The sequence below is a fragment of the Mastigoproctus giganteus genome, chromosome 10 (genome assembly GCF_048544385.1).
Source record: "Mastigoproctus giganteus isolate SK-2022 chromosome 10, ASM4854438v1, whole genome shotgun sequence".
Classification (NCBI taxonomy): domain Eukaryota; kingdom Metazoa; phylum Arthropoda; class Arachnida; order Uropygi; family Thelyphonidae; genus Mastigoproctus; species Mastigoproctus giganteus.
Window position 1 is genome coordinate 78,196,080 of NC_143584.1, and position 24,978 is coordinate 78,221,057.

The window sequence follows — 24,978 nt, forward strand, 5'->3', positions numbered from 1 at the left end:
TTTTTTTTTTTTTTTTTTTTTATTAATTATTATTATTTAGTTATTTATTTTATTTCTTTTTTTTTTGTTTTTATCATTGTTTTGTTCGGATTTTTTTTTTTTTTTTTTTTCGGCTGGTGCAGCATAAGCCATAGGCTTTCTTGCACCATGTGGCCATTACTAATACTATAACCCCTCCTGTCTTTCCTTTCTGTACACATTGTACTCCCCAAATTCCAATTCTACATCCCTTATATCTGAGTGGCACCAAGTCTCTGATATCCCACCTTGGATGTCTTAATCAGCACTTCAAATTCATCAAATTTGTTTACTATGCTCCTAGCATTGGTGTACATGCAAGTATACATGCACCTGTTCTTACTCTTAGTTACTCTAACACAGCCCATGTATTTACTTGTTTCATGACCCCCAGCAATTCCTGAAATCCCCAGCAACTTATACCCATACTTGATAACCACTAATATTGATGTGTCCAATGGGCTGGCTAACGGAGCTTTAGGAAAATTGGCATGTATTGAATATGATGATGAGACTAATTCTTTTAAACATCTTTGGTTTAAATTTCCAGGATCACCTGCTGTTGGTTGACTTGCTAGAACGAAGGCTCATTTGTTTGCAATGACTAAAGAAATCAATTTAGAATCTGTACCGATCACAAGAAGAAGTACGAGTGTTTCATTGAATAACAACAGAAAGATTTACGCTAAACGAAATCATTTTCCACTAATATTGTCTTGTGCTATTACCATACATAAAACTCGGGGTACTTTCGATTCCGTAGTTATGAATATGAGAATGTCACAAACAACAATTAGTTTATGTTCCATTATCTTGAGTTACCGATATTAATGGTCTTTACATTATCCCTGCAAATGGAGAAAAGAAATTTTATCATGGATTGAGAAACGCTACATACACTCTTGCACTTCAAGCTGAAAAGCAAGAGTGGAGGTAACTTCCTGGAATGCACAATTTTACATCATTTTCATATCCTAATCCATCACAGATATCACAGACAGCTCCAAATATATTTTTCAGAAATTGTCTTTCAAATTCTTTACAGGAGTTGCAGTCATGTTCGATGTTCTTGTAAATGTTTTCATGCTCAACTACTGTTGAAACCTTTGGAGGATCTACAAGAGGCAATTGAGCTGAAATATGACTGTTTCTTTTTGGATGATGCAGTTGAAGCTGCTTGTTGCAGTATACTCTGTCTAGCCAGTTCAGGAATCAATTAAAATCCTCAGGTAATTCATTTGAACTGAAATCTTCTGGATCAAAAACTTCAGGAAGTTCCTGAATATAATTTCATGATGTCAACTGTTCAGCTTCTTGATGAGAAGCTGAACAGTTGATAGCTTCTTGATGAGAAGTTTATGTTGATCAAAATCTTGCGAAGCAGATTTTATTAAACTGCCTTTTTTTCCATTCTCTGTGTTTTTGAACTAGTTCTTTAGTAGACATGGGAAGCTTCTTTGGTGGCTTTGAAGCTTTTATCCTTGCATACTTCTCGATTTCGCTCAGCTGGAGTTTTAGCCATCTTTGAAATACTCTTATAGGTTGTTAACTGAAATTGGATTTGGCATTTTCATAATTCAATAGTTAGTGAAATCCATTTGTAGACTAGAACGTTTTTATAACCAAAAACTACTGCAAGAAGTGATCAAAGTCACTGAAGAAGCCTTCCTCTCAATGGGAGCCTTATTTGGTGACTTTGAAGCTTTTATTATTGCATAGGCTGAGGGAACTGAAATATGATTTTTTTATTTTTGGATGATGCATTTGAAGCTGGTTGTTGTAGTATACTCTATCTAGCCATTTCAGGAATCAACTGAAAATCATCAGGTAATTCAAATTAACTCAAATCTTCTGGATCGAAATCTTCAGGAAGTTCTTGACTATAATTACGTGATGTCGATTGTCCAGCTTCTTGATGAGAAGTCGATGTAGAAGGTTGATGTTGATCAAAATCTTGAGAAGCAGATTTTATTAAAGTGCATTTTTTCGTTCTCTGTGTTTTTGAATTTGTTCCTTTTCGACATGAGAAGCTTCTTCAGTGGCTTCAAAGCTTTTATTCTTGCATAATATTACTTCCCACTGCTTACTCTACGGAATCAACGTTAGTGACTTTTAATCAACGTAAGTGTCATTTAGGAAGTGACATCAACTATTTACACTACCAAATCAAAGTTAGTGACTGAGTTAGCATCGTTAATGCCATTTAGTAAGTGACGTCAGTTGCGTCATTTCTGTTACCGTAAGAAAATTTTGTTACCAATCGATTTTACTCTAGTGCCGCCATACATGTTTTCACATCAAAAACTCTCTTCATGCAAAACTAGCTAAACAAGTACTGGCATGTGCACGCAGAGTCTGCTCAGTAGCAATCAGGGAAAGTGTGTCGAGTGGCAGTTATGGAAAGTTTTCACGGTAAACATAAAATCTTGCACTAGTCCTTGAATTAAATGATCACCCCTCATATTATAATACTCCAGTAAACCAGTGTATTACAACAGTCTGTAACTATCCAAAACTTCTATTGCAGAACTTTTCATATCCAAATCTGTATGCTAACAACACATACAAATTCACATATAAAAAACCTGAATATTTGGCCTGCACCCAGAAAAGTCTGGAAGCTTGTTAAAATACAATCACTTTTCATGTAAATTGCCCTGTTGACTTTTGTATAAACTCTACATCACCAACATAAAAAACAACAAAAAACCTTCATACTTGCTATCTGAATTAAGCATGTGGAAAAGTGTGGACTAAAGGAAAGACAGATGTAGGACAGACGTGCGGAAATTTGCCTTTAGCCAGCGGGTGGTTGGTTGGTGGAACAGACTGCCATCCCTTGTGGTGGAGGTTGATAGCCTAAATAAGTTTAAGGCTCAGCTGGATAGGTATTTTGAACGAACAGAGGGGTGAAGTGGAAGTGGGTTTTTTTTTTTTGGCTGATGCTGCATAAGCTTGCTTTCTTGCATCAAATGCCTCTGCTAATGCTAATGCTAAACAACATATCCTCCCCCCTCACCAAAACTAGCATTGAAAAATTTTAAAGAAAGCATTCTCTCTCTCTCTCTCTCTCTCTCTCTCTCTCTCTCTCTCTCTCTCTCTCTCTCTCTCTCTCTCTCTCTCTCTCTCTTTCTGGCTGAAAAACAACACATTGAAAAAGACATAAATAGCACAGCAGAAAATATCAGAGATTTATGCATAATTGTTAAATGATCCTGTCCTTCCATTGTTTATAGTTAGAAGTTTGCAGATGATATGAAAGTTGGTAGGGTTGTTAATGACAGTAAGGAGAGTACACTATTACAACCTGATCTGGAAAAGTTGAGCAGATGGGCTGAGAGGTGGCAACTGAAGCTTAACAGTGACAAATGCAAAGTGCTGCATATGGTAGCAGTAACCCTTGAGTAACATACCACCTGTGCACTACTAAACTCAGGATATTTGAGAATGAGAAAGAGCTGGGGATAATTGTGCAATCAGATACAAAGTTTTCTGAGCAGTGCAAACAAGCTGCAAGAATATCTCATGAGGTTTTGTCAATGATATATAGGAATTTTGCTAGCAGGGATAATGACGGCATTATCCCTGTATATAAGGCAATGGTTAGGCCACACCTTGAGTACTGAATACAGGTCTAGAGGCCTCGTTTTAGGAAAGATGTAGAGCTGCTAGAATGAGTACAGAGAAGGGCACCGAGATTAGTGAGCAGAACAAAGGGTTGCTGTTACCATGAAAGGCTTAAGTTCTGTAAATTGCAGAGTCTGGAGAGTAGGCATCTGTGAGGTGATCTGATTGAGATGTATATGGAATGGTTTGAGCAAGCTCAGTGCTGATGGGTTTCTTCCTCTTGTTCAGATTATGCACCTGAAGGGGCATAAATTCAAATTGAGGAAATGCGGTACTTACAATCTGAATTAAGTATATTGAAAAGTGTTGACTAAATGGCACTAAATGAGTCATATGTAGAATAGATGTGCAGAAATTTGCCTTTTGCCAGCAAATGGTTGATGGCTGGAACAATCTTCCATCTGTTGTGGAAGTTGACATCTTAAATATATTCAATCCCAAACTAGACAAACTTTTAGAGTAAATGGATGGGTGAAAACCGAAGGGTGTTTTTTTTTTTTTTTTTTTTGGCTGATGCTATATAAGCTTTCTTTCTTTCTTTCTTTCTTGCATCATATACCTCTACTAATGCTAATATCACTGAAATTTATTTATATTTTACTTATTTTATTTTGTAAGTTCTGTATGTGGCTAACATACCAATTTGATTCTTTGCAGTAATAAATTATGCACAAAAAAAAGAAATTTAATGTCTCACATGGTCATCTAAGATTATATTTGGTTCTACTTCGAACTCTTGCAATGAGGTGCTTACAATTTATAGTTTGCTTCTATAAACACACTGCTTTGGGACATAATGACAAGCTGACAGTGGTTACATAATTTACAGTTGTCTAAAAAATTCATTTTAAACATATAGTATGGGTATATGCTATATGTTTAATATATATTTATATGTTTTTCTGGCTAAAACATGGTCTTGGGGTGGTTCAGTATTTATGAAACTTTTTTAATTAAAGTTTATAAAAGTAGTAAATTATTTGTTGTGTACTAGTTTCTGAATTTACAATTTTATTAAGCTTTATGCTTATGACAGTCATTTTATATTCAAATATATGCACATTTGAACTCCATGTATATCACACAGAATATCCTACTTGACCTTCTAAGTGGACCAGTTGAACTTCACACAAAATCATTAGATGTAAGGAAGAATGTTTCTTCTTCAGGAGAAAATGCAAATTTATTGGACTTATTAGGTGGATTAGATGTCAACCTGAATTCTCAAGGTAATCCAGTGTGTGTGTATTGTTAATTTATGTTCAAATGCTATGTGTAGTTATTGAACAGCATACGATTTCAAGCTGTAGTCACTATTAAAATAAATTAAAATTCGCTTCATCCTTCCTTTGTAGTTCAGGAGGCAAGTTTTGAGATAAAGTGATTAGCTAATGAACATATTGTGGACAGTTTTCTTTTAAGAGTTCAGAGACTTTAAACCACTTAGTCATTTGGTAGAGATTTTGCTGTTGGTAAGTGAACTTAGTAACACTAAAAGCAAAATGGCATTTCTTTACATTAACCAACTTCAAACTTTTTCTTCACTTGATCACCTTGTGACACTGCTCCTGCTTCATAATAGGTTTAAAAACAAGGGAGAAAATGCTTTCGATCCCAGTGCAAAAAGAGCACTGACATGATCCCTAAAAGCAGCTATATTGATGTCCCTCAGATTCAGTCCAAACATATCAAAGAATGCAGAGAATAGCTGCTACAAGTGACAATTTTCTGAAGGATCTCTCGTTCACCCATAATGAATCAGTAAGAAAACCATTACCTTTACTGAATAAAAAAAACAAACAAATTCTTGAGAGCCTGTCCAGATTACCTAAAAATGTAAATCACCTTAACCCTCTGGCAGTCTTGTGAAATCACATACAACATATTGCCAACTTAAAAGGGCTAATTAATTGCTCAAATTTTTAATACAGTGGTACCTTGGATTGCGAGTAACTTGGTTTGCGAGTGTTTTGCAAGACGAGCAAAAATTTTTAATAAATTTTAACTTGTAAACGAGCGAGGTCTTGCAATACAAGTACAGTCAGTCCTCGTATAACACGTGTTTACACTTCACAAATTTTGATCATACACGATTTATAAATAGGGGAACGATATCTTATATAACACGAACCGAATTTGCTTATGCATGATTCGCCTTTGTGTTTACAAGAAATAGCAGTCGAAAGCAGAATCACCCCAAATGAAAGCAACATGATAGGAATGAAGAGAAGATTCTGAAAATGTATTTATGTTTTTTATATCAGTGAAAGGGAAACACATTTCACCATAATAAGGTAAAAACCAACACAATTCCAGCTATCGGTATAATCGTAAATGCAATTAGATCGAGTTTACTACCAGTTTATAACAGATTCCACTAGCAGAAACACAACTGGAAATTGTTTTTATTGTTTTATGGTTGTAACCCCTAGAAATTTGCTTTAGGAAAATGTGAGGTGTTAATAGTGCATCTCTGCCTTTATGGTGTTGTTTATTCAGTTGCTACAAGTGCGCAGATTTGTTTATGTGTATCAAGGGTGCCTCCTCATTTTGTAATTGTGCTTTATTTCCTAAAAATTGTCTGCCAAGCGTCACGTGATCACGTGCTGCTTGGGATTGTGGTTAATCATCTCGCATGCTCGGTCTCAGTCGGAATACCTCATTCGTATACAGTCCACATTGTAGTGAACATTCGTGCTAGCGTTGTGACCACGTGTATGTGCGTAAAGCTTTTTTTTTTTTTTTTTTTGTTCAAATTTAGTGACTGTTATTTATTAACTGTGCACTACGAAAATGGCCCCAATGAAGAAAAGGAAGGCGGTAAGAAGAAGGAGATGATTACGGTAGAAGTTAAGATGAAATCATCGAGAAGCACGAATAAGGTATGAAAGTGGCCGCCATCGCAAGATTTTATAAGAAGTCTACGTCAACAATTTGCACAATATTAAAGAAGAAAGAAGAACTAAGAACTAAGGACTAGATGTAGCAAAAGGAGTCACGAGAATATCAAAGCAATGGCCACGTATTCTGGAAGATGTAGAAAAGTTGCTTTTGGTGTGGATAAATGAGAAACAACTAGCAGGTGATACTGTGACCGAGAACTTGATCTGTGAGAAGGGAAAGGCCTTGTACACCGACCTCGTAAGTAAACAGCCAGGTGCGTCTACAGAAAACAAAGAAGGCTTCAAGGCGAGCAGGGGATGGTTTGATAACTTTAAGAGGAGAAGTGGCATCCATAGTGCTGTGAGGCACGGAAAGGCTGCGAGTTCGGACACTAAGGCAGCTGAGGCGTTTGTTGCCGAGTTCCAGAAGCTCGTGGTTTCTGAGTGTTACCTGCAGCAGCAAGTTTTTAATTGTGATGAGACGGGGCTTTTTTGGAAAAAGATGCCAAAGAGGACCTACATTACAGCAGAAGAGAATGCAGTGCTCGGTCACAAGCCCATGAAAGACCGTCTCACCCTCTTGCTGTGTGCTAATGCAAGTGGGTGATTTCAAAGTCAAGCCCCTGCTCGTGTATCATTCTGAGAATCCACGAGAGAAGAGCCAGTTAACCGTTATATGGAGGTCCAACAGCAAGGCTTGGGTCACTCGTATCTTGTTCATTGAGTGGATCAACGAGGTCTTCGGTCCTGCAGTGAAGAAATACCTTTTAGAAAAAAAACTGCCACTCAAAGTCTTGCTGGTTATGGATAATGCTCCTGCTCATCCTCCAGACCTTGAGAACGACTTACTGGAAGAATTCAAATTCATTAAGGTCCAGTTCCTTCCTCCCAACACTACTCCATTACTCCAGCCCATGGATCAGCAGGCCATTTCAAACTTTAAAAAGCTTTACATCAAGGCACTATTTCAGCGATGCTTCGAGGTGACCGAAGGAACTAACCTTACCCTCCGAGAGTTTTGGAAAAATCATTTCCACATTGTAAACTGCTTCAAAATCATTTCCACATTGTAAACTGCTTCAAGAGAACTCTCAATTCTGCTTGGAGAAAACTGTAGTCTGATTGCGTTGAGGGGTTTGCTCATGAACAGGAGCTGCCAGTTGTCAATGAAATTGTGTCCTTGGGGACGACCATGGGACTGGAGGTGAATAAGGACGACATTCAAGAGCTGGTGGAGGAACATGGCCAGGAGTTTACCTCCGACGAACTGATGGATCTGCATCGCGAGCAACAGCAAGAGGTTATGGAGGAGATCTCGTCTGAGGAGGAGAAAAAAATGGAGACATCCCTCTCTTCAAATGAGATTCGGGAGGTGTGTAAAATGTGGGAAACAGTGCAAAATTTTGTAGAAAAGCACCACCTGAGTAAGGCTGTGGCAGTGCGAGCGATGAATCTGTTTAACGACAATGCAATGTCATATTTCCGTGAAATCCTCAAAAGGAGGCAAAAGCAAGTGTCATTGGAGAGGTTCCTTGTTAAAGTCGCACAAAAAGAAAAAGTCAACAGATAGTAGTGATTCCGTTAGTGACAGTAAAAGTCGTCCTACCCAATAATTAATAAATTCGATTGCTTTTAAATATATAAAAAGGTATGTATGTATGTATTTTGTATTAATCATTTTTACAGTATATGAATATTTTTGAGTTTTGGAACAAATCATCTGGGTTTCCATTATTTCTTATGGGGAAATTCGCTTTGATATACGAGTGCTTTGGATTACGAGCACGTTTCTGGAACGAATTATGCTCGCAAACCAAGGTACCACTGTAGAAAAATATAGTAAAATTATCTTGGAAAGCACTGGGAATTTCTCAGTTAACAGAATTGTTTTTGAATGAAAGTGAATTTGAATTAGCAAAAAAAATGACCAACAGTGAATTGCTTCCCAAACATGGGTATATTACCCAAAATTGAGTAAAAGTGGTTTTTCTTTAGATAGCGATACACCTCGGAATACATATTAAAGTTTACCATAAAAGTGTAGAAGAAGAAGTATTTGAAGAAAGTGATCAGTCAGTGTGCACCGATACTCTAAAACAGCCTGACTAGTATTTATTTGCTATTTAATAAATTTTTTTTTTTTTTTATGAAAATCCCAAACACGAAAAGTATCAAAACCTATAGCACTTAGTACCATGCATGGGTTGAAGGAGAAGTGTGGGGGGGAGGGGGATGCCAGAAACTTTGCTCTAGAGACTAAACATGGGTTTCACCACTTCAAGCCTCCAATAAGCAAAGTGGTGGTATTTCACCGGTTGATGAAAGTCATCTACCACCTACGCCATATATGCTTGTTATTAGATTCAATCATTTTTGCCATGCTTCCATGCATGTGGAGAATTGACAAAATACGTCTACACGTATGCCCCCCCTAAACTAAAGTGAGTGAGTGAGTCTAGTCTAAACTTTAGGTGCAGTGTGTTGCTAGCTGTGGCAAAGTGAGGTATATATCGCGCTGGCTGTGTTTATAAATCATACCGTACACATTTGGAAAAGGTAATCTTTATTATATTATTTTTAGTTTATTTAAAATAATATAATAACTATTCAAATCCTAATTTTCATCATTTTTCTTACCCAGAATGAGTGCTACCAAGCGTCCTTATGTACCAGACTTCATTGAGCTTGATTTCACCTATATCGAAGACAAGGGAGTCGTGAGACCACAGTGTGTTGTGTGCTCTGCTGTTCTATGCAATGAGTCATTGAAAAAGAGTAAGCTCCAAGACCATATGAAACGGAAACATCCAACATTGTTGTCCCAGCCTCCATCATATTTTCAATGTTTGGAAGGGATTATAAAGAAGCAGCGACTTACTAACAAGGATTCCAAAGCAATTAACGAAAAGGATGTGGCAAAAGCAAGCTTTAAAGTGGCTTACCTAATTGCAAAATCAAAGATGCCACACACAATAGGGGAAACACTCATCTGGCCAGCTGCTATTCGCATCAACAAAATAATGTGTGGGTCTGACCAAGCATGAAAATTGGCAACAGCATCATTGTCCAATAATACCATTAGTTTCCGAATTGAAATCATTGCTGGAGACATAAAGGCAGAACTTATTCGCCGTATCATTCGGAGTGGTAAGTTTGCTATGCAACTGGACGAAACCATGGATGTCTCCAATGACCCACAGTTGATGGTCTACGTCTTTGCTGCAAGCCTTTGAAAACAACATGTAAAGGAATTGACATATTCCACGCTATTCATGCATTTTTAGCGAAGAAGGTTTAATGTGGGATTCCTGTGTGAGGATTAACAGTGATGGTGCTCCCTCAGTGTTGGGTCAGCGTTCAGGCTTTATAGCTCATGCAAAGCAACACAACCCCAAAATTCTGTCAGCACATTGTATGATTCACTGCCAAGCTTTGGCCATCAAAGGTCTTGTTCCTGAACTAGAGGAAGTCATGAAAAACTTCATTACCATAGTGAACTTAATCGAGGCAGGCGCTTTAAACACGAGACTCTTCAGAACCTTGTGTTCTGAAACTGATTCATTACATATGAACCTTCTTTTTCTACTTGGAGACCCATTGGCTCTCAAGAGGGAATGTTCTGAATCGCTTTTGGGAGCAGGAATGAAATTGAGATGTTTTTGGTTGAGAAGAAGCATGCTCTTGTTGAAAGAATTTCCAATGTGAAGTGGTTAGCTCAGCTTAGTTATTTAGTTGATATTTTCTCCAACATGAATGCGCTTAATCTACAACTTCAAGGAAAGAAGGAAAATAGGATTTCTGCCAGTTAAAAAATAACAGCGTTTCAAGAAAAGCTTGAGTATTGGCTTAAAAAGGCAGAGCAACATAAAATTGCATCCTTCCCCACCATTTCTTTGTTCTTGGAGGATGCTGATGGGATTGATTTCAGTGAAATCAAGGATGACGTGATCACCCACTTAACAAAACTGTCTTTGCGTTTCAAGGAATACTTTCCTGAACTAGAAAGGTCTATATATCAGTGGATTGTAAACCCATTTCTGTGTGACTTGACTGAAATCTCCAATAGTGTTAATGGTTTTGCAGAGCAAATGATGGTGCTTAGGTCAAGCATTCAGTGCAAAATGTTATTTGAAGAAAAGAAGGACCATTTGAGTCTTTCTGGTTAACAATTCATGATAAATATCCTGTGGTAACTGGGGAGGCCGTGATGCAATTATTACCATTTCCAAGCACCTGCATGTGTGAAGTAGGATTTTCCCCTCTTGCCTTCATAAAGAGCACAAAACGAAACTGTTTGCTGAACCCCTGAGTGCAATTGGAGACGGTTCTGTCTCCAATTGCACTCAGTTTTGCGGAACTAGTAAATAAGATGGAGCAGTGGCATTATACTCGTTGGCTGAGACCTGGGTGATGAAATATTCATGGTGAATGATTACCAAATTTTTTGTGGCTGCTAAAATGTTTAGAGATGTTAAAAATAGAGACATTGCATCAAACATTTGTTTGCTTCCTATTTTTTACCAATCTCTCTTCACTTGCTATGTATGTTTTCTGTGCAGTTAGTGTTTTACCTACATTGGGCAAAAAGGGCTTTCTGATAAGTGGTTTTGGATAATGAAGGAAAAGGTTTGGGAAGCATTGGCTTAATGGGTTAAATCAGAAGATGTCCTGGTTGAGACAAATGCATGAAATTTACAATAGTTGCTACACTGACAAATTTCAAAAGGATCTCTCATTGTCACAAAGAAAAAATATTAAACAAGATGCACTTTACACTAACTATTGCTTTACTGTTGCCTATCTCTCCACAATATGCATCCATCAACCACTGGACCAGTTTGTGACCAGATGAATTTGACAGCTAATACAAAGGGCAGAAAGGAACCCTCTTTGGGCTCTCTCTCCGGGATTAAAATCCTGGGGAGAATTTGAGACAGCATTCTTATCTTGGAGAAGAGCATTCAATTCATCATTGATAGTTTTCACGATGCAGATAGCTGGAGCTTGTTGATCTAACCCTAGCAATATAAAGTTAGTTGATCTAACAGTAGGCGTATAGTAGAATCCCAGTTATCAGAAGCAGTTTGAATCAAGGGTATTAGTTTTATCCATATGATGCGAGGAAGCCCTGGGCCTTAGCTGCACTAAATAATAATAATAAACCACTTATCTGACTCACTCCTCATGTAGGCATCTATCCAACTGAGCTTCGAATTTCCTCAAGCCGTCAATTTCAGCCACCCATGGAGGCAACTTATTCCAATAAGTAACAAGTTCTGGAATCATTTATAACAGTGAAATTTTCATGATCATTCATTTATATTTCACTGCACAGGGCCTATACAAAATTACTCAATCAATATCCTCTAAGGTGTTTATTTTCCAAACTCTGCAGTCCACATATTTGAAGTCTTTCCTCATATGGGCACATATGAGAAAGACTTCAAATACGTGGGCACATATGAGAAAAACTTTGAATCAGAAAGACACTATTTCACCAGGTGTGTTGCCCATCTTTATACCCTTTCAACAAGCTCACTGTCTTTTTTAGGTGTGATCTCCATACATGGACACAGTATTCCAAGCATAGTGTCACAATGTCCTTATATAGTGGTATTATGATCTCCCTATCTCTACAAGCAAATGTTCAATAAATTATAGATACGACACCATGGATCCTTTGCCTTAAACTACATGTTTAACTGTATCATAACTCCCAAATCTCTTTCTTCTTTTGTTTTTAATTCATTCCAACTGACTGTGTAAGTTATGGAGTTTCTATTCTCCAAGCATAAGACCTTGCATTTTGACCACTATTGTGTGCAACACACACACACACACACAACACCTAATCGTTTTACATCTGTGGTAAGCACTGTTCTGTTGCAAGGTGGACTGCTATGTGCACAATAGATTATGGCTACATTAATCAGTTGTTTGGTTTAATGTAGTCAACGTTTTTTATTTATTTTTATTTTATTTTTTTATTCTTTATATATATTTTTCCATTATTTTTTATTTCTTTTGTGTAGGCACTCTGTGGAATGCTCAGGAGATCTCAGGGATGGCCTGGCCAGTGTAATTATTCTGGACTCTCTGACCTGACTCCACGTGCCATGGATGGAAACTAGGGGTCTGTGGTGCTCCATCAGCCCCTTGGAAAAGAGGTCAGAAGAACAACAAAACCCTACATTACACAACAATAACAGCACACATATTTATTTATTTTGTGTGGACCCTCCCTGAGAAGTTAGGCTACACCATCCCCGAGGGATGGCCTAGCCAGAGTATTGATTCCAAAATCCCTATGCCATAGACAGAAACTAGATGTCTGTGATGCTCTGTGGGTTTCTAGGCATAGAGACCAGAAGAACAACAGTACTCTACATTACCCAACATTAACAGAACATCTTTATTTCTTTTGTGTGCACTCTTTTTGAGAAGTTAACTATTCCCACCCCCACAGGGATCACCTATCCAAAGAAATAATTCTGGACTCCCTGGTCTGGCTCCCTATGCCATAAATGGAAACTGGGGGGAGCTCCACAGGCCCCTAGGCAAAGAGGCTAGAACAACAACAGAATCCTACATTACATGACATTAACAACCCATCACACTTTCTGGCATTTAAAAGGAACTGTATCTCAACACAAGGGATAGTGAGTTTGTAGGCAACACCAGTTTCTCTTGACTCTCAGTACTATGTCCACTATGAATCCATTTCAACAGATCCACATCCTTCTAAAATTGGCTTCCAGACCTGCATGCAGTACTCAAGGTGTGGCATAACGATTGCCATATATAATGGGATGATCACCTCCTTATCCCTGCTGGCAAAATTCCTGTATGTTATTGAAAAACTTCATGAGTTGCCCTCACAGCCTCACTATACTGCATATATGCTCAGAGAACTTCATGTCTGACTGAACAGTTACTCCCAGGTCTCTTTCATTCTTTAGTATCCCCCCCAAGAATTTTTATACCACAGAGTTGGTATTCAGTTACCCATATGCAGTACCTTGCAAACTACAATTGCCCAGCCCATTAAACTAAAATTCACTACCCAGCCTGGCAGCCTAATTTTTCTTGGTCTTGTTGCAGTAGCATATCCTGATCATATCAAACTTAGACATTAAGCATGATGTGCCTTCATCAATGTCATAAATAAATATGGAAAATAACAATGGGTCAGGCATTGAACCATGGGTATTCTGCTATTAATTTATCCTAGATTAATGTGCAAACTCTGTGACTGCATTCAGATTAGTGGAAAATGAAAGAGACCTGTGGGTAATTACACAGTCAGATATGAAATTCCCTGAACAGTGCATACAGACTGCCAGGGCAGCTCATGGTGTTTTGTCAGGGATAAAGAGGGTGATCATCCCTTTGTACAAGGCCCTGGTTAGGTCGCATCTTGAGTACTGTATACAAGTCTGGAGGCCTTACTTTAGGAAGGATGTATATCTGTTAGAAGGGGTGCAGAGAAGGGCAACCAGATTAGTGAAGGGAACAAAACAGTGCTCTTACCAAGTGCTTCAATTCAAACAGTGTTTCAATTCTGCAGATTGCAGCATCTGGAGTATAGGCACCTGCAGAGTGATCTGATTGAGGTGTTTAAGGCCTTGAGTGGATTGATGATACTGATAGATTGAAATATTCATGGCATCCTTCCACTTTCTGAGACTACATATATGAGGGTAATAGCAATAGCCATATATGGCATGGAAGCCAGAGACCCTTCTTAAAGCCCTATAAACATCAATCAGGTTACTCTTAAGGTGTCTGCTTGCCAAGATCTAGCCCATATAATCAGTCTTTCCTCATACAGTTGCCCTTTTGCCGATCTCGCCATGCAAGTTGCCTGATTTTGGACCATTTCAAGAAGCTCGGTGTCTTTTTTCAGATGAGGTCTCCCCAGTATTCCAAATGTGGTCATACAATTGCCTTATACAGTGGTACTGTGACCTCCATATTTGCACAGGATAATGTTTGATAAAATACTGATAGGACACCATGGGCTTTCTGGCTGCCTGTTTACACTGTTCAGAGAACTTCTTATCTGCCCATATTATAACATCCAGATCCCTTTCTTCCTGTACTGTTTTTAATTCAAGTTCATCAGGTGTATAATTTATTTTGGGGTTGTTATTTGTTAAGATCTTGCATTTTGCTTCATTGAAACATAGCTGCCACTTTTCTGACCATTCTTGCTGCCTGTTCAAGTCAGTTTTGTCATTAAGCCTTGTATTCCATCATCAATGTTGTTTCTGAAAATCAGAAACAATAGTTTGTTTCCTAAATCAGAAAAAAATAAATTCAAATTGAGAATGGATGATTGCAAGCTAGATGTAGAAATTTGCCATCAGCCAGCATTTGGTTGATTGTTAGAACAAACTCCCATTTAGTGTTGTAGATATTGGTAGTTTAAAAAAATTCATTGAGAATGAATCAAATTACACTGGTCGGGATCAATTTCCTCTGTGAAATAATTTTAACAGATTCTCATAGGAAATATGTTCAAAAACTCAAATATATGCTTAAAAAGTTTTCTCCTCACCCTCAATTTTCAAATGTTTTTTTTTTCTAGAACGTTTGTTCTAGGAAAAAAAAAAATAGATGGAAAAGACAATTAACAGACAATTGGAATGAAAAGACAACAGACAATTGGATGGAACAGACAATTGGATGGAACAGACAATTGATATTGTAGAAAGCTTCCAAAAAAGCATTTGGAAGCTTTCTACAATGTTCAAGAATGTTCTGGAATGTTCTTGAACATTGTCATGTGCGGAAGAAAGGTCAGGATTTTCTGGAAGGTTCTAGAACTTTCAACAGAGCTCTCCATGAACATTGTGAGCTTTCTAGAGACTTCTCTACAGGCATATATACAAGTGGGTTCCACACCAAACACGAATTTTCATATTTAAAATATGAAAAGTATGTTTCAGAGACGAGTGGTGAACAAGTGTTTTAGTGAATTAGTGTTTGTAAACAAGTGTTGTGTGCATAATTGCAAATCGTGAACTGTGTTTAAATTATTGATGGATACGTCAAAAATCTATAAAGTGCAAATTTTTTTGTATTATGTGAATTAGTTAGTATTATACAGTAGCAATGTTGGGGAAATTTACTGCTTTTTGTGTCATACATATAGTGCTTTTTATAAGTGGATATCACAATTTCATTATTTTCATGTGACAGTTTTGTTTCTTATATTTAAATATTAAATATGTAAATTTCTTTGACTAAAATTAAAACAAAAGCAAAAAAAAAATTTGGACAATTGAAATTTCACATCACTGGAATTCTCCTGTATAAGGTTAGTTGATCTAACCTAAGCAGTTTGCATATAATTTTCATATAATTTAATCAATTAATAACCACAACTGCAGTCTCTTTGGTTGCTTTAATAACACATAGTCATCTATCTGTAAGGATAAAGTTTACACTTTTATATTATGATAGATCAATTTATGGTTTCTGTTGTGGTCTGTCTTTGATATGGAGATCACTAACTTCCCAAGGGCACTCTTAATGGGAGCATTTTTTTAGTCCATTTAATTAATACTTAATAATTAAATCAGTTTGGGATCAATGGATTAAATAAATAAAGATTAAATAATAATTTATTTAATTATTTAATTTAAGTTTTAAAAATTAGATAGTATGAACCAGAGCTGTAATGCTCAATACGTTCTATGGTGATATCAATATTTGTAAAAATAATAAGAGAAGTTTATAGTATGTAGAACACTTCCGTATGATACTCTCCAGAAATTAAAACGAAAAAATCGAAAAACTTACATTAGAGTAACAAATAATTTAAAAAATAATTAAAAATCAATTTAACACAATGAAACTCAATTTAACACAATTAAAAATCATTTAACGCAATTAAAAATAAGAAAATTAATTAAAAGAATTTAACGAAAAAAATTGCAAAACAATTTTCCTTCCTGAAGCTGACAACGCTTTTCGTCCATATGTCATGATCACAGGAATGAAAATTCCTGTGATCATGACATATGAAAATTTCTGTGATCATGAGTGGAGGGACTCCGCTAATAACATTAGTCCACGATGAGCATGTCCATTGATTACCACTCTCTGTCTTCTCCGCCTCAACCACCCCTTTATTCATAGCAGCAGTTTGCCTCCAATGCCACACTGCTCCAATTTGTGCAGCAGTCTTGTATGTGCAACAGTATCAAAAGCCTTTCTAAGATCCAAGTATATAATATCAAAATTATTCCCTGCATCCAGTTCTTTTGTGACTGCATCATAGTATCCAATCAAATTGGTCAGGCAAGACTTCCCCTTAACAAAACCATGCTGTGTCCTAGCTATAACTGAAGTCTTGTCTAGATGATCCTGCAGTGCTTCTTTAACCAGTGCCTCCATTGATTTTCCGGGAACAGAAGTTAAACTCACAGGTCTATAATTACTTGTGTCAGCCTTTGATCCTCCTTTGTGAATTGGGGTCACAGTTGCACATCTCCAGTCCATGGGTACCTCCCCTGAGTCCAAGGAAGCTCTCATAATTATGGCTAAGGGTTTGCTTACTTCCTTTGCTGCCTCCTTTAATATAACAGGATAGATCCCATCCACCCCAGGTGCCTTTCTTGTGTTTATCTTCAACAATTTCTCCTCCACTTTACTCTCAGTTATTACAAGATTCTATAGCTTACTGCCAGAGTTGAATACACCTCTGGCATTCCCCTCGCTGAATAACTCCTCATGTGTGAATGTCGATGCAAAATATTCATTTAGTTTGTTAGCTACCTGAGCAGGATCATCAACAGTTGACCGATCGATATCAAGTGGACCAATCTGATTCATCCCCTTCCTTCTAGAGTTTACATAAGTGAAGAACTCTTTGCTGTTTTTCTTTGCATCCCTTGCCAAAGATTTCTCGTAATCTGCCTTCGCCTGCCTAACCTCCTTCTTAACTTGGTTACAGATCAACTTGTATCTGTCATAGGCTGCTGTGTCACGTGTTAATTTGTATGTATCCCATGCATTTTTCTTCTCTACCATATGTCTCATTAGTTCATCTGACATCCATTTAGGCCTAAACCTTGAACAATATTTCTTAGTTGGTATTGTAAATCCTAGTAGCTTCCAAGAAAAGTTCTTTGAATGTCCCCATTTTGAAATTGCTGTTGGTAACATCATCAGTTGGTCCCACTGTATAGAATTTAAATACAATCTCAGACCATCATAGTCGCCTTTACGAAAGCAAAAACCCTTCCCTTTACCCCTAATGGTAGTTACCTCTTTGAGTAAATCCCACTTCAGCACACTGTGATCACTGCCACCTAGTGGTTCATTTATCTCCAGATTCTTAATGAATGAAGAATCACTACTGATAATCAAATCAAGAGTATTACTCCCTCCATTTGCCTCCCAAACATGCTGATGTAGAAAACAATCATCCAATAAATCCACAAAAAAGCCTTGCTAGTGTGTGAGTGACCAGCCCCCAAATTCCAGTCAATATCTGGGAAATTAAAATCCCCCATTATAAGACTCTCTGATTTACAGGCCTATAGCACACTAGGATAACATCTAGGAGAACATTCTAAAAGGAAAGATAGATTTAAACAGTTTCAACTGGTGCATGCCACTAAAGTAAAAAGGTTTTTGAAGAATGTGCATACACATTAGTTGTCTTTGGTTAAATGTATAACTAGACTGGAAGATGGTGGTAACTTTTGATAAGTCTGTTTAAAAACAGGTTAGAAGTGGTGAGAAAAGTAATATAAGCACTTTTCAGAGATACCTTAAAAGTAAACAAGGAATCACTAGGTGGTGGCATGGACCATGTTCAAATCCAGTTCATGATCCAAAAGTTTAAAAAGAGGACAAATTGAAAATCTTACTTAAAAGAACTACAGGTGACCCCCGCTTAATGCTGAAAATTCATTCCAGAAAAAACAGAGCACTAAGCGAGCACCGTATTCCCATAAGGTAACATATGTATTTGTGAATTGCAGTCTGTGCCATAGAATATTTCCTAATCAGTAAAGGAACAGCTGTCTTTCCCACTGCTAAAATTAATTATTTATTTTTTATAATTGTTCTTACAGTTGAACCTGCTCATCCTAAATTATTGTACACACATCCACTTGTCGTTGACCAGAATCAGTTCGCTTCAAAACATCTAATTTAATTTTCAAACTCAGTCTTACCTTTGTAGTGTTTGTACTGTGTCCAAACGTCGTTGCTTTTTTTATTCTTACATGCCATTATTTACTCTTTGAAAATGTAACTGCATTACATTGATTATGATACAATGTAAGAGTAAACTGACTGTTACAGACGGTGCCTAATACTGTACTGAGTGATGACCAGACTTCGGATAAATGCATATAACGCAGACAAGCAATACTGTATATTCCTTAACTTGTCATTGTGGAAGTTGATAGGTTGAATCAATTTAAGGAGGAACTGGACAGGCATTTGGAGGGAATGGTGTAATTTTTTTTTTTTTTTTTTTTTGGCTGATGCGGCATAAGCCCATACACTTACTTTCTTGCATCACATGCCACTACTACTACTAGTACTAGAACCTATAGTATTTAGTACCGTGCTTGGGTTGGAGGTTGAGAAGACGAAAGAAGATATTTGTTGACATTGGACTTGAACTTCTGTAGACTGTAATTTTCAGGAAATACAATATGAAGAAAGGTTGTTCCAGAAAATGGCAGTTGAATGAAGAGTTTAAGAGTTGGCTGTTAATTGATTTCTCCATTACTTTAGAGAGAGTAGAAGTAATTGCAGTGGGACAATAGATTGGATGGGAGGGATTTATCACCCTTTTTAGGAACTGGCTGTATATAAGCAAATTTCCAAGTAGAAGGAAAAACACCTTTGGAATAAGAAAGTGAAAAAAGGCGGCAAAGAATAGGAGTAAGTTGAGGAGCACGGGTTTTGAGAACAAGTGGAGAAATACCATTGGGACCTGGAACTTTCTTAGCATCAAGATTCGTCAAAATCCTTCTGACATCCTTTTGACAGAAGACCACAGGAGGCATTTAATGGAGCGTGTTGGGAATGGTGGGAGGTGTTTTACCAAGGCCATTAATACATGAGTTGGAAGAAAAATGGGAGGCTAGCAGGTCAGCTTTATCCTTGGCTGAAGTGACAACAGAACCATCTGGTTTGGACAGAGGTGGGAGCAGAGATGGGCAAAAGTTGAGGCCAATAGCTTTGGCAAGAGACCAGAATGCTCGGCAACCATCAGGGCAAGAAGCAAGTTTTGTACTCTTAGCCTGTTCAAACTCTAGTTTGGACTGATTAATAACTGCTTTACAACTGTTGCGAGCTTTGGTGTAGGCAGAAAATTAAACTGAAGAATTAGAAACAAGCCAATTAAGATATGCAACATTCTTCTCTTGAACAGCCTTAGCACATTTATTGGAAAACCAAGGTTTAGATAAAGGACGAGATTTTAAAGTGGAATGTGGGATAAAGGATTCCATTCCTGCAAGAATAATTTCACTGACATGATCTGAACAACGTTGACATCAGAAGTTTTGAAACAGTAATCTGACCAAGGAAAAGAAGAAAAGAAATCTCGCAGGTCATCCCATTTTGCATTCTTGTAATGCCAAACGACATGAGGTTGGGAATAGCCATGAGATCAAAGCTCCATTGGAGAAGAGACAATCACCAAGTTGTGATCTGAAGTGCCTAAAGGGCCTCTCACTTCGACCGTGTACTTAGAAGGGTTGTTTGTGAGAAAAAAATCAAGTGTGTTGGCTGTATGTTTAGGATTGTCCGGTATTCTTGTAGGTAAATGAACAATCTCTGCAAGGTCATTAGTAATTGCAAAAGCATCAGCATCTTGACCAGCTGGGTCGGTGTGACTAGAAAACGGAAGCCAGCTGGAGTTGTGAACATTTAAATCACCAAGGAAAATTACCTCACTGTTAGGAAAGTTGGACTGGAGAAAGTCAAGTTGCAAAGAGAGAAGTCAAAGAGCTCCAAGTGATTAGTGGAGTTGGGAGAACGGTAGAGACAACAGATGAATTTGACACAATGAGGTAGAGAGATTTTAAGCCAGAGAAGATCAAAGAGAGGAGATTCCAAATTTCCAAGTCTCTGACAGGGAATATCAGAACAGACATATGCACAGTTACCACCTTTGAGGCGAAAGGAATCATACAGCGAATAATTTGGGAATCTGAGATGAGCAGTAGTTGAATCAACCGATAACTGAGATTCTGTCAGAAAAAGTACATGGGGTTTGGCAGACTGCAAGTGGAAATGGACATCGTTGAGATTAGAATTGATACCACGTATATATGTGAAATGAATTAGGAAGTGCTTGGGAGGTTTAGATCTTTTCGCAGATAAGCTTGCTCTATTAGTTTGACAATTCATGGTCTATTCAATAATAAGAAAAGGTGAGTGGGACATGTTGTATGAAGTAATGAAATTCTTGGATATGGCATACACATGGTAAGAATATACCCAGATCCTTGACATACCGTGACCTCGACAATACTCCCCGCATGCACACTACTCGGACTCCCTCCAGTCACTATCTTGCAGAGTAGAGATGATCTGGAAGCATTCTAGAGAGTTACCAATAGGTGTACTAATTAGCGGCTGGCCTGCGAACACTGTTTTAGAGCTGTACCCTTGAAATGTAAGGAATATTGGATCTCGCCACGATGTTCATCATAACCTCAAAAGTCATCAATCATACTGCATAATGGAAGAGATAGGGAAGGGTTCATTGGAACTTAGTTATGGAGACTAAACATGGGTTCCACCACTTCAAGCCTCCAATAAGCAAAGTGGTGGTATTGCACCAGTTGATGAGAGTCATCTACCACCTAGTACTGCCTTGTAACATTGAGGGGCGGCATTTCTCCATGTGGTATGGCCGCCACACCTCGACCCCTGCTTACGTTGGTTCACACCTGGGTGGTCACCTACCATGTACTTGTGCATTGAGGTTATACCCAGGATTACTAACAGTCCCACCCTTGAAGGTGCAAGCAAAGGATTTGGCTGTCACAGACCTTCCAGACTTTGCCAAAATTGAGTGCACTTGACTTGAGTGTCACCCGAATATGAGTTCTATCAGCGTTTTAGACTCCCAGGTAGCAAGTACAGCTTGTCTGGCATATCTAAGAGAATGTGTGTGACAACCTCAAGGATCTCTTACACCCAGAATGTGGAGAACGTACTTTAAATTGGTTTTATTCCTGCTTGACCGAGCCCTTTAATGGAAACATTTCTTGAAAAATTGAAAAATTTAATGGAAAATATTTTAAAAAATCTTCAGAGTTTTTAGGTTTGTAAATGTATGTCATCTGGGATGTGCAGATGTTTAGTGTAATGGAGACTAGAATGATCTTTCCCCTTTTTAGTTGACAACTTTAGTAAACCAGAATATAAATATTTCCTACACAGAAAAATTGTGAAATATTTGAATTAAGTTAAATGTTAATAAATAGTTCATGAAGGGAATTAGAATTTTTGAAGAACTGGGAGGTCCATCTTCATATTTTTTAGTTTAATTAGTGGATTCCATTATTTTGAACTGCAAAAAACCTGCCAAAGTCCAAGTATCGGATATATCAAATTTATCACTTATTGATAAAATGAAAACAACAAATATGATTTATATACAAAGATTAGGTTCACACTATATCTATTTAAGAGGCTGCAACAAAAATAGTGCCACTATATCTATTTAAGAGGCTGCAACAAAAATAATGCCACCATCAAAAGTTTCCATTTTATGTTATTTGTAACTTAAGTTTGATTTATACAACATGATTTTTAACACAGGGTATATTTTAATTGTAAATAGTATTTTTGAATTTATATGGTTTATTTTATTTTCAAAATAAAATTTTGTGTTCTCAATTTTTTTTTTGTTTCAGTTGGGCAAGTATTGACAGAATTTTTATGTATATAAATAGAATATGTTAATAACTAATCCATTTTTACTGCTTTCTAGTAGAAATAATTTTCTAATTGCACTTGCCAATTTGTATATCATAGATTACACTACTATGCTTGTGAGTTAAACTTTTTTCTTTTTAAATAGACGTTAGACTTTGCTTAATTAGCAATCATGTTTTTTTGTTATTGTTTTTTTTTTTTTTTTTTTTTTTTCACTATGAATTTTCACTGTGGTCAATATAGTTATGCAGTTAATGTGAATATGGTTAAAATATTTTAAATAATTTTTATGGTATTTGTCAATTTACTAATTTAATTAATACTAATATATATATTATAATATTAATACTGATTAACATTAAGTGATATTAAAATAACATTATTACTAATTTTATGAAAATAAATATCTTTTACTTTTACAGATGGCCCAAATTTGACACTTGATGGATTAGTTACTTCTAAACATTCTAGTGACAGTAAGCAGAGCTTTTTAGACTCAAGTGATAAGATAATTTATTCCTTTTGTATTTTACTTTGTAACAAAGATTTTTTTTATTTTGTTTCTTTGTGTTACTGTAATCATGTTATTGGAAGGTATCACATTTTAGCATTTGGCAATTTCTGTATATATTACAGAAATATATATTACATAAATACTTTCAAATGCATATTAGTTTAATGATTTTGTTTGGTTTGAAATTGTTAAGGCTACCAGTCAAAGTTGTAATCTCTCTCTCACCCTCCCCCCTGAATTTGGTGCATCATGACTTTAGTTGCTCCTCCACCATAAAAATCAAATCAAATCCCCCTACAGAGACCTGCTGTTTTTATCTGCAAATATTACATTAGTACAAAGCAGATCTAGGACAAGGTTTACAGTGCCAAGTGTAAGGATAATCAATTGAAGTGACCAAAACAAGTAATCATTGGTTACATTGCTTTAATTGTGACAGTTTTGCCATTCAGTATTAGAAGGATGGATGTGTGGTAACTAGAAGTCTCTACCTTTTTTTTGATGCCTTGGATTTTGAGAGAGAGACATTACTAACCACCTTGATGATATCTGCTTTTCTGTGATGGACATTTCAGTGCATAAGAGGGCCATAGATCAATGCATCTAAGTATACATCCTCAATTTCCCCTGTTCCAACAGTAAAGGCTTGCTAATTCCTACTCCACCTTCCTTAGAAGAGACTTCAGAAGTGGAAGGCTCATTGGTGAACAGAATAGTGGTTGTGATTTCTATGATCAGCAAAAATTAGACAGCATCCAATTCAGAGCTTTTAACATACCATCATCTATAACGGTAGAGTTTATTGCATATAGTTATAAACCCATCTGTTTAGAGGAAAAGGTGTCTTACTCCTGAATCCTTCTAGGCAAGTGCTGAGCTTTTATGATACAGATCATATGTGAATGGATGTTTTGAAAAAATTAATATTGATCACAATCTGGAAGAATGGCATATGTTCACTAACAATTTAACTAGAATTCTGAGGGTATTTTTGCTTTACAATAAGAATAAATTTATTTCAGATGATTTCTTTATATGAACTGAGTTCATATAAAGGGAGAATATGAAAATGAGGCATTTGTTAGAAATCAACTATGAAAGTTAGAAATAGTGTGCCTGTAGGGTCTCAAGATTTCCTTCCTTCTTGGGTTGCAAGATATCACAAGGTATCATTGCTTCCTCTGTGGGAAGCACATCAGTAGTTCAGTGCTGAATATCAGAAGAAAATAGAGTCAGACAGGAATTAAAGCCTTGCAAACATAGTACGGTTAACAATGATGAAGTCCAAAAGGAAAAAATTCTTGCTGATGGCACTGCACATTTAAACAGAATTAGAAATAACTTGATAAAACTTTGGATAAATGATAAATAATCAAAGGGATGCATTCGAGATACCATCACATTGCATAAGAAAAGGAATGAGATTGAGATAAAATAGTTACAAAAAATTAGTTATTTTGATTTAAGTTAGCTGCGACCCAAAAAATTGCTCTGTGCTGTGATTGTGCATGGTAGGTTGAAATTTCATAGTGGTCCCCCCCCCCCAACCAAAACGAAACTTACAGTTAGAGAGAGAGAGAAAGGAACTTTGTCATGGTTATTGAAGGAAATTCAGTTGAAATTGATATTAATTCTATAAATCTAAAATAGTAATAGTAGTAGTGGTAAATGATGCAAGAAATCAAGCTTATATAGCATCAGCAAAATAAAAAAAAATGAAAAAAAAAACCACACTGCATGCTTCTTCCATCCATATGCTCCAATAATTTGTCTAGTTCTTCCTCGAATTTATTCAAATCATCCACTTCCACAACACCAGATCAAAGCCTGTCCAGCAATCAACCACCTGCTGAAGGCCATGCACTCATCTAACCTGCAACCATCCTTCCTCAACTTGAAGTTATTCCCTCTCATATGTGTGTACTCTGAGCAAGAGGAAGAATGCCATTAACATTCAGCTTATGCAATCCATTCAAGGCCTTAAAGACCTCACTAAGATCACCCTGT

General features: G+C 36.9%; 1 protein-coding gene across 1 annotated transcript in view; it reads left to right on the top strand.

Annotated features, from left to right (window-relative positions):
• Positions 1-24,978, top strand: part of LOC150079103 (AP-1 complex subunit gamma-1-like) — a 650,293-nt gene that overhangs the window by 560,866 nt on the left and 64,449 nt on the right. Inside the window, 2 exon segments of the mRNA XM_090383609.1 lie at positions 4,733-4,874; positions 22,880-22,933. Coding sequence (XP_090239735.1) covers positions 4,733-4,874; positions 22,880-22,933 — 196 coding nt within the window.